The 18,017-nt window shown below is 45.8% G+C and overlaps 1 protein-coding gene across 1 annotated transcript in view; it reads left to right on the top strand.

Annotated features, from left to right (window-relative positions):
• The window catches only part of AKAP1 (A-kinase anchoring protein 1), a 103,999-nt gene that overhangs the window by 60,376 nt on the left and 25,606 nt on the right, over nucleotides 1-18,017 (top strand). Inside the window, exon 3 of the mRNA XM_077311130.1 lies at nucleotides 16,497-16,600. Coding sequence (XP_077167245.1) covers nucleotides 16,497-16,600 — 104 coding nt within the window. The remainder of the gene's footprint in view (nucleotides 1-16,496; nucleotides 16,601-18,017) is intronic.

Genomic DNA, 18,017 nt, shown 5'->3' with positions numbered 1-18,017 from the left:
CTGCATTTTCAGACTTAGCTTGGCTACCAGGCAACACCACTCGGGGCTTTGAGTTCAGGTTGGTGTAATTGGGAAACCGATTTTTAGTGCTGGCATGCTTCTGGCCACAGATAGCTTTCTAGTGCTTTATTTTTTCATTTGGAATTTTAGCAATCTCTGTTTCATAAAATGAATAACAAATGGCTGCTATGGTCAATATAATATAATATTTGACAGGTCTGCTGATATGAGTGGAATTGTTGTGGCAGAACATAGAAAGATAGGCAGTCCCATAGATAAAAAGGAGCATGACCTTGAAGAACTGTACTAGGACATAGGATTAACATGAGGTATATTGTTTACTAAACAAATTGCTAAAGTATAATGGAAAACCAATTTGGGGGTGAGCGGGCTCTTTTTGAGGTAGACACCAAATCAGAATCATAGCAACTCGTGCCTCTCCTCACTCCCCTCCCCGCAAAGTTTGAAAAGGATTGGACAAGGGGGGGGGGGTCAAATTCCACGGAGCTCTAAAGAAGGTGCCACATTCTCTATGTTCCTTCAGTAGAAGGGAGGAAAGGCATTGAACGTGTGGGGTAGTGCAGGAGTGGCCAGACTTCAGCTCGCCAGATGTCCATGGGAAGTCCCTGATTACTTCGCTTGTCATCAGAGACTTAAAATTGCTGATCTATTCCTCAAAGCAGAAAAGGCATTCGACAGTGTTTATTGGAATTTCTTAATGGAAACTCTGTGAAGAATGGATTGTGGAAATACTTTTTTCAATCTGGTTGCAAGCATATATTCTACACAAGAGGTGAGAATACTAGTGAAATGCATGTTAACTGTATGTTAAGAAATGGTGTTCGGCAAGGACACCCGTTATCGCCACTACAGTTTAATTTGATTCTAGAGATGCTTGATACTAAAATACGGACTTCTGATAATATTGTCGGAGGAGTTCAAGCTGAAATGTTACGCAGACGACGTAGTTTGCTTTCTAACTGAACCTTCGACATCTATCCCAGTTCTCTTTGATCTGATAAGTGTTTTTGGCTCATATGCTGGGTACAGGGGTAATAGATCTAAAACTAAAATTTTACTGCAAGAAATGTCAGACAGGTAGACTATATAACTTTGGATGTGATGATTAAATATCTAAAATGATTAAATATCTGGGGGTATATCTGAGCAGAGATCCGTCAGAGCTTATGATAAATAATTACGGGAAGTTATGGAGGCTGATTAAACAAGATTTAGCACAATGGTCTAAGCCAGGGGTAGTCACACTGCGGCCCTCCAGATGTCCATGAACTACAATTCCCATGAGCCCCTGCCAGCGAACGCTGGTCTAAGCTGACGATTTCATGGTCTGCTCGTATAGCCACAGTAAAGATGAACGTACTACCAATGCCTCCCGGCTCTTCTCTCAATGGCCTGGTCAGTGACTGGCATAATAGACTGCTGACTGCCATTGATGAGACAGCTCCCCGACGCCCTCTCCGGTCCCGTCTCAAGCGGGCCCCCTGGTACACTGAGGAGCTTCGCGACAAGAAACGGGAACTGAGATGGCTAGAGCAAGTTTGGAGGAAGACTTGTGACAAAGCCTCGAGAACATCTTATAGAATGCAGATGAAGGTCTATGAGATGGCGGTGAAGTCAGTAAAACGCAATTTTTACTCGGCTACCATAGCATCTGCAGACTCACGCCTGGCTCAATTGTTTAAGGTAGTTCGATCACTCACTGCCCTGGTTGAAGGGCAACAAAACAGTAGCCAATTGGACATCAGCTGTGAGGCATTTGCGAGTCATTTTGTGGACAAAATCTCGACACTCCGCCACGACCTCCCTCCAACCTTCGATACAGAAAGTGAACTAGAGGCCCCTTGGCTGTCTTCGGAGAAAACTATGAGTAACTTCAGACGACTCACGCTGACCGAAGTGGACAGGATTCTAGCAACAAGACCAACTACATGCCCACTAGATCCTTGCCCATCCTGTCTCTTAAAAACAGCTGGCATAAGGATAAAGAGCCCCCTCCGGGAGATAATCAACCTATCTCTCACAACGGGAGAATTCCCGGAGGGTTTGAAAGAGGCTGTGGTACGCCCACTGCTGAAAAAAACATCTCTAGATCCACGAGAGCCCAACAACTGTCGACCCGTCTCACATTTAGCATTTCTGGGAAAGATGGTAGAAAGGGCAGTCGCAAATCAACTGACAGAATACCTGGAAGAAGCTTCGGTCCTAGACCCATCCCAGTCAGGCTTCCGGCCTGGCCATGGGGTAGAGACAGCGCTAGTCGCCCTGACGGACGACCTCCGTTGCCAGTTGGACCAAGGCGGGTCGGCACTGCTGATATTATTAGACCTCTCAGCAGCGTTCGACACAGTCGATCATGAGCTTCTAGCTCGCCGCCTCATTGATGCCGGAATACAAGGGACAGCCCTTCAGTGGCTGATCTCCTTCCTCCAGGATCGTGGACAGAGGGTTGCAATAGGAGAGTGGACATCAGACCACCGGCAACTTACTTGTGGAGTCCCACAGGGAGCAATCCTCTCTCCTATCCTATTCAACATCTTCATCCACCCTCTCGCACAACTAGTACGGAGGTTTGGGCAGCCATCAATATGCAGATGACACCCAGCTCTTCCTCCTGATGAATGGCCGCCCTGACTCTCCCCCAGAAGCATTAGCCAGCTGCCTAGAAGCAGTGATGAGATGGCTCAAGCAGAGTCGTCTGAAGCTCAATCCTTCAAAGACTGGAGGTCCTGTGGCTGGGTAGGAAGGGCCCATGTGAAGAAGCGCGTCTGCCTGCCCTGGATGGTGTGCAGCTCTCTACGGCTCACTCCGCCAGGAACCTAGGCGTGATTCTGGACGCTTCCCTCACAATGGAAGCCCAGATCACAAAGGTAGCATGGCTGGCATTCTACCATCTCCGCCAAGCCAAACTACTACCGCCTACCTGGCCCCGGAACACCTAGCCACAGTGATCCATGCGACGATCACCTCTAGACTGGACTTTTATAACTCGCTCTACGCAGGCCTGCCCTTAGCCCTGACCCGGAAACTACAGCTGATTCAAAATGCAGCGGCCAGGATCCTCACAGCAACACCGTGGAGGTCTCATATCCGGCCTATCCTCCACCAGCTGCAATGGTTACCAGTTGAATTCCGGATCAGACTAAAGGTTCTAGTAATTACCTTCAAGGCCATATGCGGTCAGGTGTACCTGAGGGATCGCCTCCCCGCCTATGCCCCCAAAAGAGCTCTACGCTCCACCGCTACCAACCAGCTAAGGATCCCTGGCCCTAAAGAAGTCCGCCTGGTCTCGACCAGGGCAAGAGCCTTCTCTGTTCTGGCCCCCGCCTGGTGGAACGAGCTCCTGGAGGAGATCAGGGCCCTGACGGAGCTTAAACAGTTCTGCGGGGCCTGCAAAAAGGAGCTCTTCCACCAGGCATTTGGCTGAGACCAGACATAATCAACAGCGACCGAAGGGCCCCTGCTCCCCCCCCCCGCCCCCCTCAAAATTCCATCAATAAGCCCTGGACCTGTTTGTACTGCTGCATTGTTATATTGCGCTATTGCACTGTTATCTGGTTACAATTATTAGTTATTTAAGGTTATTCACATGTTTTTATGTATTGTTCCTTGTTATTATGTAAACCGCCCTGAGCCTCTGGGCAAGATAGTTAGATAGACAGACAGACAGACAGATAGATAGATAAAATTTCTTGTTCCAAACTCTCCCAATTGCATTAGGTGATAGACAACTGAACAGATGGCAAGCGGAACTGAATAACTTTATCTGGGTATCTGTTGGGGGAGAGGAAGGGAAAGTGATTGGAAACCACTTTGCATGCCTCAAAACACCTTCTCCAAGCTGTGAGCTCACCCAAAAAGTGCTTAAACACCTTTTATCTTCAGCTATCTTACAATCCCAAAAAAATCCTGAAATCTGCTATTTTGGCTAGCCAAAAGATATCAAAATGTATATATCACTGAAATAAGACCTGAAAAATACCAATAAAGGATTTTCCAGGTATTTTGTCTTCTTGGGTTAGCTAAATGTACATCCACTGGAATGATTCATGAATAACTTGGACCGGCATGTGGATGTGTGGGATAGAGGGCCAAGCTAAGAATGTAGTAACGGTGTGGGGGGAGGAAGCATTATGGTTTGAACATAAGCCAAGGAACATAATGCTAATACACTGTTGAAAGATGAGCCTCCATGAGTCTCCTCCCACCCCCAGCAGTTAAAGCTGAAGATGCTTGGGGAAACAGTGAAGGGCAAAGAGCCCCCCCTCCCCAAGCCTGTGAGCTCAATCCTTACTGAGGTGTCATGTGGCTATGCTAGTAATCGAATTATGCAGAGGGTGGGTGGAGGGGAGACGGATCATAGTGCATCCGTGTGCCAGATAAGCAAGGTTACTGTTGTCCTTATATCCTTCTTCTTCACTGGCAAGTTCAAGGCTGTTCACAGGTGCTGCAGTTCAGACTGTCTTGGAATCTCAGAACAAGTGACTCATTTTTAAATGAGATCTTGAAGAGCTGCATCTGCCCCGCCCTGCCCCTTGACATCTGTTTGGGAAAAACGGAGGTCAGAATTTTGACCCCTGCTTAACATCATTGGTGCCCTGCTGTACTGCGAAGCCAGGGCCTTCCCTGGAGGTGGCCACCTAGCACAGGTGCGTAGAGGCTTACAGTCTTTGAATACAGAGGTCCCCTTTAGTCACCATTGATGGACTCCTCTGAAAGCTGCATTTGCTCATATTCCACCATGGAATGACTTGCAGAGTGAAATACTTTCAGTCCATTGTATAATGGGAGCAATGATGATGAATTGGAGGGAGGATGGGAGGGCTGTCTTCGTCCTTGCAGAGGACTTCCTATTTGATATGCTGTGCTCATTAAACCGGAAACAGTAAAGCCGTGTATCTTGAGTATGCCCTGGAAAAGGAAAATAGGCAGGTATCTAGAATTGCCTGTTGACAATGTTTGCAGCTTCTCCTGGGTACTGTGGAGCCCCTTGAACTGCAAAAACATTTGAGGGTTCTTCTGTAATAATCATTCGGCCTCTTTGTATAGCACTTCCGGTGTTCAAGGTCTACTTGCTGTGGTAGTCATAGAACAGCCCTGTAAAATGAGCCAATGTTACAGGATTGAACCAGCAGACTCTGCCGTTCTCATTGTCCGGTCCAAGTTCCTGGGCCTTGCGAGGATCTTGTTTTGTACTGATAGGACTAGGGTCTTCATCCTGTGGCTCTGGAGCCAGATGTGGCTCTTTTAAAAAGAAAAATTATTATTCATTAGTTTATTATGTGGTCAGTTTGCATACTGCCCGTCTCCACAAATAGGTTCAGGGCAATTCTCCCTTTGAGGGGGCGAGGACATCCTCTGGGTGATTTCCACCATTCCATCAGGGAGGCAGGACTGATTCAAACTCTTCTTGTTGTTTGTGTTTGGTGGGAGTCAATCAAGCTCAGTTCATTTCCTGCCTCAGCATAGGGAGACAGGCAGCGGGCAGATCTGCCTTCTAATTATATTCTAATTCTACTCTAACTCTGTTCTGCTCTTTATTTAAAGCTTAAAACTCTAACTGGAGTCTACTAAATTAGTAGTCCAGAGCAGCAACAATTGAAAAACGAGGAGAGAAAAGCCAGTAAAGGCAGTCATTAGAAAGCAGGCATCCATTAGAGGCACAGAGCGGCCAGTTTGCAGCCGAGCATGCAGAGCCACGGGTCAGAGGACGTTCTCCTTTCGGATACGGAAATGGAAGCCCTGAGCATAGTGGGGGAGTCTACAAAGACGGCAGGCGCATCCTCTCAAACCATTCTGTCCCTGACCTTTGAGGAGGCTTCCCTGAAGGCTCAGGAGAGAACAAGTGGCATGGGAAGCCTCTAGAAAGTGTGCTGAAGATGACGGAGATGCAATTCAGCAAAATGAGCCAGCCGAGGTTGAATTGGAGGAGGAAGACATAGTAAGTGCCTGGCTTACTTACTAAAGAAATTTCTAATGGTGAGAACTGAATTAAATGCTAAAAGTAGACCTCATAAACATTGGGGGGGGGGGGCAGCAGCTCTCCATCACCAGGAGGCAGCCGGGTGAGTGAAGCAGAAGCAGGAGACCACCAGGAGAAACTAAAGCCGCCCAAAAATTTGTTTAATATAGTTCTTCCCGAGACAGTATACAATGCGATGGGGATGGAACATCTAGGCATATTAATAGACATGCAGAAAGTGAAGTTATTCTTGACACAGGAGGTGGAAAAAAGGTGGCAGTGGCAGTGACAGCGATACGCAGCAAGTAATGGAACTGGCAGATCTGATGGGATTGATGAGATCTACCCGGGACACAGTGGTGTGGTGCAGCTTGCACTCCAGAACTTTACAAAAATGTATCAGACCATTGCAGGGGAAGATCATGAACAAGGAGGTAAGAAAATTAAAGTTCAGCACTGGAATAGGCTGCCTAAGGAGGTGGTGAGCTCCCCCTCACTGGCAGTCTTCAAGCAAAGGTTGGATACACACTTTTCTTGGATGCTTTAGGATGCTTAGGGCTGTTGAGCAGGGGGTTGGACTAGATGACCTGTATGGCCCCTTCCAACTCCAGCAATGGTGAAAATGAGTTTATACTTGTGGACGAAGAGGTAAACCTAACTCATTTGAGATGCTGGAAGTAGTGCAGATATTTATTATTATTATTATTATTATTATTCCCAATTTATTTGCCGCCACTCCCTTGCGGCTCGTGGCGCATTACAGCAGTGGTCCCCAACCCCCGGTCCGGGGACCAGTACCAGTCCATGGATCAGTCAGTACCGGGCCACGGCTCCTTCTCGTCCTCCTCCCTGGGCGATGCCTCAGGGGCTGCCCTGCCACTCTGCCACCAGCTCACCTTTGGTGCTCTCTGGCGGGAAGTCAGAGGCGCCTGCAGGAATGCAAGTGGAGCAGGGGCTCAGGCAGCGGTGATGTCCCTTGGCAAAAGACTACCCTCCCCCCAGGCCTCAGTAAAATTGTCAAGCGTTGACCAGTCCCCAGTGATAAAAAGGTTGGGGACCACTGGGTTACAGTGTCTTAAAACCCCCATTATAAGACATAAAACATTGCCAACATGGCGGAAAATCAATAAAACCCAACTCCCCCCCCCCACACTACTAGCGGATGGAGAAGGAGGTCCCGATGATGTTCACTTCAGATCCGGCGGGGGGGGGGAGCATAGATCTATCTTACCAGATCTATTTACAGATGCCAGTCTGATGGGCTGGGGAACAACAGTAGAAAAGCACTCGAGACAAGGAATGTGATCCTAGTCAGAACACAAAATGCTGATAAACGTCTTGGAGATGAGAGCAGTTTTCCTGTCCTTCACCCACTTCGCTCAGCTAGCTCGACAGAAAAATGTGTTAATAAAAACCAACAATATGGCAGTGAAGGCCTATATAAACAAGGGTGATCCAGGTCAGTGAGGAAGGAAGCCTGGAGAGTAGTGAAATGTGCAGAGAAGAATCTCAAATCAATAAGAGCGGAACACATTAAAGGAAAAGAAAACGTGACCACAGATTGGCTGAGCCATACGATTTCAGAAGCAGAGTGGCAGTTAAAGAAGGAGGTGTTCTAGTGTATCACAAACAAGTTGGGAAAGCCACAGATAGATCTATTCACTTCAAATGAAAACAGTCACACAGAGATTCATGTCCAGGTATTACCATCCAGGGGCCAAGGCTATGGATACTCAAACGGCAGAATGGCCAAAAATACTGCTAAGCGTTTCCTATGGTACCGGTTCTACCTTGAGTGTTAAGAAGAATAATTGCAATAGGGAGAAGAAATAATTGTAATAGAACCTTTCTGGCCAAGAAGGCCATGGTTCTCAACTCGGAAGCAGCTAGCAACACAATAGCCACTCTACTAGTGTTTTCAGATCTGCTAAACCAAGGTCTAGTCTGACAGCTGGACTCAGAATGTTTAACCACATGGAGGTTGAGCGGAAAGGCCTAAAGGATTTTGGATATAGCAAGGAAGTCATCAGCAGTATATTGGCGTCAGGGCAACAGTCCATGGACGACGACGCTGCTTCTGGAAGTGTTACCCTTCCTAATTTCTACTCCTGTTGAAACAGTCTGCAATATGATATTTAACAAGCAAGCAAGCTGAAGTATACTTGGAATGCTCTTCGCCTCCACTACAGGTTGGTAACCTATTAAACTAAAGCTCATTATACCAGCAAGGTTAATTCAGAACTGCTGGGAGGAGTGACTTCATTCTCTATGGGGCCTCTTAAGTGTGCAAGAGATCGGAAAATTCTCCCCCACCAGCTCCAAAACAATCAAAGATTGAGGACTATTTTTCCTCCCAAATTTTTACAAGCAACCGATATGCAATCCTGGCCGACCATTCTGATATTACTCCTAGAGACACATCTACTGATGATGCAGCAGAAAATCTCGGAAAAGCAGTATATAGGGAAAACGCTGAGGCTATAGCTGATAGCCTGGAAACCTGAGGAGGTGAAGCAGAGACCAAGATAACTGACAATATATCATTGGGCTTATTCTCCTTAACAGCAAAAATAGTGGAGCTCATCTATAGTGAACTAAGAACTTTACATCTTAAGCTGGATTCTTTAATCGAACTGAGGTCCAAAACAGCTGCGGAGGACTCCACCCTAATTAAAGCTAAGGACCTCCCTAAAGACAACTCAGCCATCACATCAGGAGAATCTCCAACCCCAGTAGCAAAGACAAGGCTGGCACAACATTACCAATTAACTTTACAAGCACACAAAGCTTGTTTAACTGTATGCAGTCTCAGTGGCAAAACTCCATCTTGGCGTTTCAAAGGTCTACCTAAGCAGCATTTAAGGACTCTTTTGAGAACAGAAAATATAGACCTGGAGTCGACTGAAGATGGCGCCGTAAAAACTGGACTTCTGTTCAGCTCTTAAGCCATGCCGAGGGTCAGGAGCATCTGCACCTGGCTGACCTGAGCAGATACGCAAATCTGCTCGCCGGTCGCCCCAGGAACCGTGAACAGCATCCTGAGGGTCCTACAGATCCGTGGGGAGGTAGGGATACCGAGCTCCCCGGATCAACAGCGGCGTGTGCTCAAGGTCACGATGGCGCCCTTGTCGCAAACAACTTTCTAAGCTTGAAACGACCAGCTGACCCTACATTCTTCCCAGACCATCTTTTACCAGATTGACAGGAGCGCTGACAGAAGCTGAAGTTTACAACAGTAAGGATTGAAAGCTTTCTGGCTTTTCCCTTTCTTTTCCCACAAGCTCTCCCCCCCCCCTCAACCAATTTACAAGTGAATTCCCTCTTTCGTCGAGTGAAAGACTCCCAGCTAATTATACCCACTAACCAAACAAAGAGAGAACTTTGAAGTGTTGTCGGTGAAAGTTCAGTGGGGGTAGCTGACTTGTTACGGAGATCGACAAACTGATAATTTGGGATCGCTCGTGCTCCCACGAGACCTCACGAGACTTTCTGTTTATAATTTGAGACTGCCTAGAACTATGGAAAAATTAACTAAGGCACAGCTTTTCCATTTGTTATGCGAAGGGAACTCAAAGATACTAAAAGCAGTCAATAAGCTGGAAAAGGAAATCCGTGGGATTAAGGGGGAGCTTTTGGACGGAGCCGAAGGTCTGGAGAGAGCAGCTGACATAGCTCAGCCAATAATAAATCAAACAAAAATTCAATGTTTGGAAGTTAATCAACAGGAGGGGGAAAGAGCTAGGGATGTAAAAACCCAAAGTACCTTTGAAGAACCTGGGAAAACAGATTCAAGGAAGGAAAGCACCGAAAACCTGGAAATCTATTCGGAGCAGGAAGTGATTTGGATCAGCAAAATAAAAAGAGTCTATTCAAAAGCGACAGCACCCAGGAAGCTATCAGGAGATATTCCTGTGCGTCCAGAGGAAGAGATCCAGATTGATAAAGTATACAGAGCCTACTCAAAGGCGACTGCAAGCAAGAATCAAGTAAGAGACTTCTTTGGCACTGACAGAAGGACAATCAGAAACACTCTACTATGGAAAAAAACACAATTTCATTTTCTGCGACCACCTGAAAGATAAGTTGAACAATGGAGTATTCTCCTGGTTTCCTGTGGGAAAGACAGCAGCAGTAACTTTTAGGACAGGACCAATATATGAAGGGAACTGACTTTATATCATCTAAGACAATAATAGAATATATCCTTTTAATAGATTATACTCTCATATGTATTAACAACTACTCTGCTAAGAAAGATGGTAATAACTCCTAGATCAGGATCAATATGTGATGGGAATTGAATATGTATGTTAATATGTATGCTAAAAGAGGATGACAAACTATACTTCATAGGTATTAACAAGACGGCAGTAGTAACTCCTAGGTCAGGGCCAATTTATGAAGGGGACTGACCTTATATCATTTAAGATAATAACAGAATATATTCTTATAACAGATCATATTCTCATATGTATTAACAATCACTTTGCTAAGAAAAATGGTAAAAACTTCTAGATTAGGAATAATATGTGATGGGAACTGAATACGTATGTTAAAAGAGATGGCAAACCATATCAGCTGGTCACTTTTTTCTTAATTTTTCTGTAAATGCTTTATATAATAATAAATAATAAAACTATTTAAAAAATATAGACCTAATATCTGTTGAATTGCTAAGCAACAGTCCATGAATAAACTTTATAATTATACCTGGAAAATCTTCATAGGTTGAGGTAGAAGAAAGAAAGGAGACTACTTGTGGTCAAAAGTTAAAGAGGTGTTAGAATTTCTACAAGACAGAAAGAAACAAAGGTTAAAAGCAATAACATTAAGAAGACAGGTAGTGGCATTGAGATGGATTCTGCCATTAGTGAATAGGAAATGCGTTCCCCACAAATAGTAAGGTTCCTGAAGGGCGTGGTGGTGACACATCAGTTTCCCACATGGAACCTGAATGTGGTTCTGCAAGGGCTCACCAGATATCCCTTTGAGCCAATGTGAAAGGCTTCACTGACGTTCGTGAGAATGAAAATGCTATTCTTAGTGGCAATAACGTCAGCCAGAAGAGTCTCGGAATTAGTGGTGATGTCAGCACATAAGAGTTTCTGCATGATACACAAGACCAGAGTGGTACTCTGACTGGATGGTGAGGGGTTTGGAGACCAAGTCGTATGGGGAAAAGTTGAGGGAGCTTGGTCTGTTTATCCTGGAGACAAGACAACTAAGAGGTGATATGATAAATACTTGAAGGGCTGTCATATAGAAGATGAAGCAGAGTTGTCTTCTGTTGGCCCAGAGGGTCAGACCAAAACCAATGTGTTGAATTTAATCTTTTAATATTTATTTATATTTATATACCGCCCTCCCCTGATGGCTCAGGGCAGTTTACAGGGAACAGGAAACAGATCCAGATAACATGAGGTAACACATGTGATTACAGCAATAACACTACAACAACAATAACCTCAACATGATAACAGCAATAATATGGTAGAACTGCAAAGGAGCCTCAGCTCAACTCTTACTGGGGCCCAGTGGGTTAGGCAGATTAGTGATAGAGGGGGGAAGGGGCTCAGGGCCAATTGGAAACAATGGTCCAGGTTGACCTCAACCAAATGTCTGGTGGAGGAGCTCCCTTTTGCAGGCCCTGTGGAACTGTTTGGGTTCTGTCAGGGTCCGGATCTCGTCTGGGAGCTCATTCCACCAGGTGGGGACCAGAATGGAGAAAGCTCTGGTCCTAGTTGAGGTCAAGCGGGCTTCTTTGGGGCCCGGGACCACCAGGAGGTTGGAGGTAGAAGAGCACAAAGCTCTTTGAAGGGTGTAGGCAGAGAGGCGATCTCTCAGGTATACTGGGCCCAGACTTTGTATGGCCTTAAAGGTGATAACCAAAACCTTAAGCCTGATCCAGAATTCAACCGGGAGCCAGTGCAGCTGCTGAAGGGTGGGTTAGACTTGGGACCTCTGAGGTGTTGCTGTGAGGACTCTGGCAGCTGCGTTCTGAACCAATTGCAGTTTCTGGATCAAGGATAAGGGCAGGCCAACATAGAGCGAGTTACAGAAGTCCAGCCTAGAGGTGACCATTGCGTGGATCACTGTGGCGAGATGTTCTGGGGCCAAGTAGGGCGCTAGTAGCTTGGCTTGGTGAAGGTGGTAAAATACCAGCCATGCTACCATCGTGATCTGAGCCTCCATGGAGAGGGAGGCATCGAGTATCACTCCCAGGTTTCTGGCAGAATGGGTCACTGTTAACTGCACTACATCCAGATTGGGTAGGTGCGCTTCCTTGCTTGGACCTTTCCTGCCCAGCCACAGGACCTTCGTCTTTTCAGGGTTGAGCTTCAGACAACTCTGCTTGAGCCACCCTATCACCGCTTCCAGGCAGCTGGCTAATGTTTCTGGAGAGAGTCAGGGCGGCCATCCATCAGGAGGAAGAGCTGGGTGTCATCAGCCTATTGGTGACAACCTAGCCTAAACCTCTGCACCAGCTGGGCAAGAGGGCGCATAAAGATGTTAAATAGGGTTGGAGAGAGTATTGCCCCCTGTGGGACTCCCAGTTGGTGACGGCTTGATGAACTCTCTTCTAATGCTACTCTCTCCGGAGAAAGGAGATCAGCCACTGAAGGGCAGTCCCTCTGATCCCGGCATCGGCAAGGCAGTGACCTAAAAGCTCATGATCTACTGTGTCGAACGCTGCTGAAAGATCTAATAATATAAGCAGTGCCGACCCTCCCTGGTCCAGCTGGCGACAGAGGTCATCCATCAGGGCGACTAGCACTGTCTCTACCCCATGGCCAGACTGGGTCCAGGACCGAAGCTTCTTCCAAGTACACTGACAGTTGGTCCATGTCTGCTTTTTCAAGCAATTTCCCCAGAAATGCTAAGTGTAAGACAATTGGATGGCTAGCGTGGATCCAGAGAAGCAGGCGAACCACTGCCTCTTTTAGTCCCTAAAAGAATTCAAAACATCCAGAAGAAGTTCCTGATGGTTAGAGCGGTTCCTCAGTGGAGCAGGCTTCCTTGGGAGGTGGTGGGTTCTCCTTCTTTGGAAGTTTTTAATCAGAGGATAGTCATCTGACAGAAATGCTGATTTTTTGAACTTAGGCAGATGTTGAGTGGGTAAGTAGGAAGGGAAGTGCCAGTGCTTGTCTCTTGGGACCCTTCCTGGCAGACCCAGGGAATTGCTAATTGCTGCTGTGGGATTGTAGGTGAATTCCCTCCAGGCCAGGCTGGATTCTGGAGATTTTTGGTGAGGGGATCACCTATGCATGAACTTGGGGTCAATTGGGTAGGCAGGTAGTTGTGGATTCCTGCATTATGTAGGGGGTTGGACTAGATGACCCTCGAGGTCCCTTCCAACTGTATCATTCCATGAAAACAGCAAAACACTAAAACATGAAAACAAAACAAATTAAAACATGAAAACACTAAAATTAACAGTGAATCTTTGTCAAAGTATATTGGCAGTCAGGTTGGATGCTAAAATAATCGGCTATGTGGAAAGAACAGCAGGAAAAAACGGCTTCCTTGAGATGCTTTAGAGCAGGGGTCATCAACCTGTGGTCCTCCAGATGTCCATGGACTACAATTCCCATGAGCCCCTGCTAGCAAATGCTGGCAGGAGCTCCTGGGGATTGTAGTCCATGGACATCTGGAGGACCACAGGTTGACCACCCCTGATTTAGAGAAAGGGAAGTTATAGAGATAAAAAACAAGTAGAATCATAGAATCATAGAGTTGGAAGCGGCCATACAGGCCATCTAGTCCAACCCCCTGCTCAACGCAGGATTAGCCCTAAGCATCCTAAAGCATCCAAGAAAAATGTGTATCGAACCTTTGCTTGAAGACTGCCAGTGAGGGGGAGCTCACCACCTCCTTAGGTAGCCTATTCCACTGCTGAACTACTCTGACTGTGACTTTTTTCCTGATATCTAGCCTATATCGTTGTACTTGAAGTTTAAACCCATTACAGCGTGTCCTCTCCTCTGCAGCCACGGAAACAGCATCCTGCCCTCCTCCAAATGACAACCTTTAAAATACTTAAAGAGGGCTATCATGTCCCCTCTCAACCTCCTTTTCTCCAGGCTGAACATTCCCAAGTCCCTCAACCTATCTTCATAGGGCTTGGTCCCTTGGCCCCAGATCATCTTCGTCGCTCTCCTCTGTACCCTTTCAATTTTATCTACGTCCTTCTTGAAGTGAGGCCTCCAGAACTGCACACAGTACTCCAGGTGTGGTCTGACCAGTGCCGTATACAATGGGACTATGACATCTTGTGATTTTGATGTGATGCCTCTGTTGATAGAGCTCAAAATGGCATTTGCCTTTTTTACCGCTGCATCACACTGCCTGCTCATGTTTAGTTTACAATCCACAAGTACCCCAAGGTCTCGTTCACACACAGTGCTACCTAGAAGCGTATCCCCCATCCAGTAGGCATGCTTTTCATTTTTCTGACCCAGATGCCCATTTTTCCATTGTTTTCAGATCTCGTTGAACTCTGTCTCTATCTTCCGGAGTATTTGCCAGTCCTCCCAATTTTGTGTCATCTGCAAACTTGATGAGTAGTCCCTCCACCCCCCTCATCTAGATCATTAATAAATATGTTAAAAAGTACCGGGCCGAGCACCGAGCCCTGAGGTACCCCGCTACTCACCTCTCTCCAGTCTGATGAAACACCATTGACAACAACTCTTTGAGTGCAGTTCTCTAACCAATTCCCTATCCACCTAACTATCTGAAAATCCAGATTGCAGTCCTTCAACTTATCCATCAGAACATCATGGGGAACCTTGTCAAAAGCTTTACTAAAATCCAAGTAATTGACATCAACCGAATTTCCCCGATCCAGCAAACCTGTTACTTGGTCAAAAAAGGAAACCAGGTTGGTCTGGCAGGACCTCTTGGAGACAAATCCATGCTGACTTCCTTGGATCACCAAATTTTCCTCCAGATGTGTGCAGATCACTCCCTTTAATATCTGCTCCATTATCTTCCCCACAACAGAGGTCAGACTCACTGGTCTGTAGTTTCCCGGGTCATCCTTCCTCCCTTTTTTGAAGATCGGAATAACGTTTGCTCTCTTCCAGTCCTCCGGGACATCTCCAGTCCTTAAAGAGGTTCTGAAGATGATGGACAAGGGCTGTGCAAGTTCTCTGGAAAAAGTACCAGTAGTCCCAAATGTGAACCCTGCATCGACCTGTGCTGGTGCACTAAAGGAACTGTGCAGCAGGTTCCTATATATGTATGAGTTACCTATACCATCGAAGGCTTATACACCTGCTCATCTTCCAACTTAGTGTATGCCATCAAGTGCCAACAATGCCCCTCTGTTCTCAACATAGGGCAAACAGGTCAAACCCTCTGCCAAAGGATCAATGGACACAGGTCTGACATCAAAAACCACAAAACTGAAAAACCTATAGGGGAACACTTCAACCTTCCAGGACATTCAATAAAGGACCAGAAAGTAGCTGTTTTATTGCAAAGGAACTTCAAGAACAGGCTAGAAAGGGAGATTGCAGAAATGCAAGTTATTACAACAATACTTTGACATACCCAGGACTCAACAGGGACATAGGTTTTTTATCTCACTGAGAACCTTTGATCACTGACACAGGCATTTTGGTTTCTCCTTGTGTTTTTGTAAACTACATTGAATTCCAGGGGATGGATTGACTGTTTTGACGAAGAATTTGGCTGAATTTGTTTGTGTGACACAGTCTACTGATGTAATAGGATTGATTTTTGCTATATATTCCTTGTCATGTAAGGAGTTCATAGTCTTGACGAAGAGTGCTTGCACTCAAAAGCTCACGCCATGAATAAATCTTTGTTGGTCTTAAAGGTGCTAGTGGACTCTGATTTTATTATAAGACCTTGTTTGTGTCCACCTACAGACACCTCACTTCCAAAATAGGTCTAGCCAGAACCAGTGTTTGGACTGCTGGAATGTAAAAAAGGTAAAGGTATCCCCTGTGCAAGCACCAAGTCATATCTGACCCTTGGGGTGACGCCCTCCAGCGTTTTCATGGCAGACTCAATACGGGGTGGTTTGCCAGTGCCTTCCCCAGTCATTACCGTTTACCCCCCAGCAAGCTGGGTACTCATTTTACCGACCTCGGAAGGATGGAAGGCTGAGTCAACCTTGAGCCGGCTGCTGGGATCGAACTCCCAGCCTCATAGGCAGACAGCTTCAGACAGCATTTCTGCTGCCTTACCACCCTGCGCCACAAGACCCTCTTCTTAATCGCCATGTCATATCAATAAGAAATTGTGTATTTTCAGATCTGCAAGCATGCTTTTCTCTTTTTGCTGTCTGTCTCATCTCTTCCTTTTAATTTTTATGTAGTTTGGCTTGTCAATTTATAAAAGGCAATCCTGTATACTTTCTCATCTTTGCCAGCATGAGAAATGTATGAAGCTGCCTCCAGTGGGGTTCTTGGCTTCTGTGGTGTGAAAAAACACACCTGCGTTCATTTCTGATCCATACAACTGTTTCTTCTTTCTTTTTCAATAGGTTCAGATGTAAATAGCATGGATTCTGTGGACAGTGGCTGCCAGAACTTGGGAGCAGATTCAAATAAGATGGAGCTTGTTATCTGGGAGATCGAGGTACCAAAGGTAATGACCAAAGTAGTCCTCCCCTTGGTGATGTCTCACTAGCAGTAATTTAAACTTCCTCTGCACATGGCTGTGTCATGCATAGAATTACTCAGAGTACTCTTGACTCTGCAGTCCGGATTGAGCTGAAATGGTGGTAGAATTTATCAAGTGTAGCTGGGCTTGAATCTTGCAAGATATATGTTTTTCCAGAGTACACGGTGGATCATTGGTACAAACAATACTTAGATTTCTGAACACTTGCATTTCTTCTAGGGTTTACAAGACAGTAGGTACAGCTGCCAGGGAGTAATGGCAAAGCGAGCAACTGGGGAAGGGTCTTGCTTAGGGTTTCCTGAAACCTGCATGGGGAGAAAAGCTTATGGCTGTTGTAGGGGTTTGGGAGAATAGTGGAGTTATAACAAAGCCTGCCCAGTGTAAGGTCCAGAGCGTGGACTGCGCTGCTTCAGGCTGCAGATAGTGGATAATGCTCTGCCAGAGGTGAGGGTAACACATCTTGTGGAATGGGCATTCAGCCCATCCGAATCCAGTGGGATGACTGTCCGTGGGAGCACTTGCCAGGCTTACAGCACTCCATCAGCCAGTGAGAAACTGCTAGAGTAATCTCAGGACAGAGCTAGTTGGTGCTTGAAATGTTTAATTTCTGTCCCATTCATGGCCTGGTAACTGGCTCGGTGAATTTAGCATCCCCCTAATCTGTTGGTTTTCTGGTTCAGTTTCAGAAATGGACAATCTGTCAAGTGTTAGAAGTCCGTCTTCCTTCCACCCAGCCCAGTGCCGTGTTTGCAGCGCTTTGCACCTACCAAATAACCAAACCACTGCTGATGCCAATTTAAAATCAGCAAGTATATAGTGCAGATTATTACGTCTGGTACAGGAAAAATATGCCTTACAAAATCTACTTACAAAAAGGAAAGGGGCTAAATTTAGCTCTTTTGAATGTCTCTGTATGCTGGGTGAAACAATGCCTGCAAGTAGAAAAATATCACAAGAATAATACTAGAATGTTCCTGATTTCTGGGATCATTTTAACACAACTAAAAAAAAATCTATGTGCCCTTTGAAAGAACTTCTGTGCAACAGTGCTTCTGTATTGTCAATTCATAATGGCAGTGGTTGTCCAGAGTCATAGAATCATAGATTTGGAAAGGGTTATCTCGTACAACTTCCTGCAGAATTCAGGAAATGGCCACAAGAGCCAAGCACCTACACAATCCCTTCTGTCCACCCACTTACCATCTGCCTAAGTTCATAAAATCAGCATTTCTATCTACTCTCTGCTTAAAAACTTCTAAAGAAGGAGAAGCTCCCACCTCCTCTGGAAGCCTGTTGAGAATATACCCTAAAATAAATCCCTATATATTTTCCTGTAAAATAATTTGAACAAATTTATATAGAAACATAGAGTTACATGCCA

The sequence above is a fragment of the Paroedura picta genome, chromosome 15 (genome assembly GCF_049243985.1).
Source record: "Paroedura picta isolate Pp20150507F chromosome 15, Ppicta_v3.0, whole genome shotgun sequence".
In the NCBI taxonomy this organism is placed as follows: Eukaryota; Metazoa; Chordata; class Lepidosauria; order Squamata; family Gekkonidae; genus Paroedura; species Paroedura picta.
This window is presented reverse-complemented; position numbering and strand designations above follow the sequence as displayed.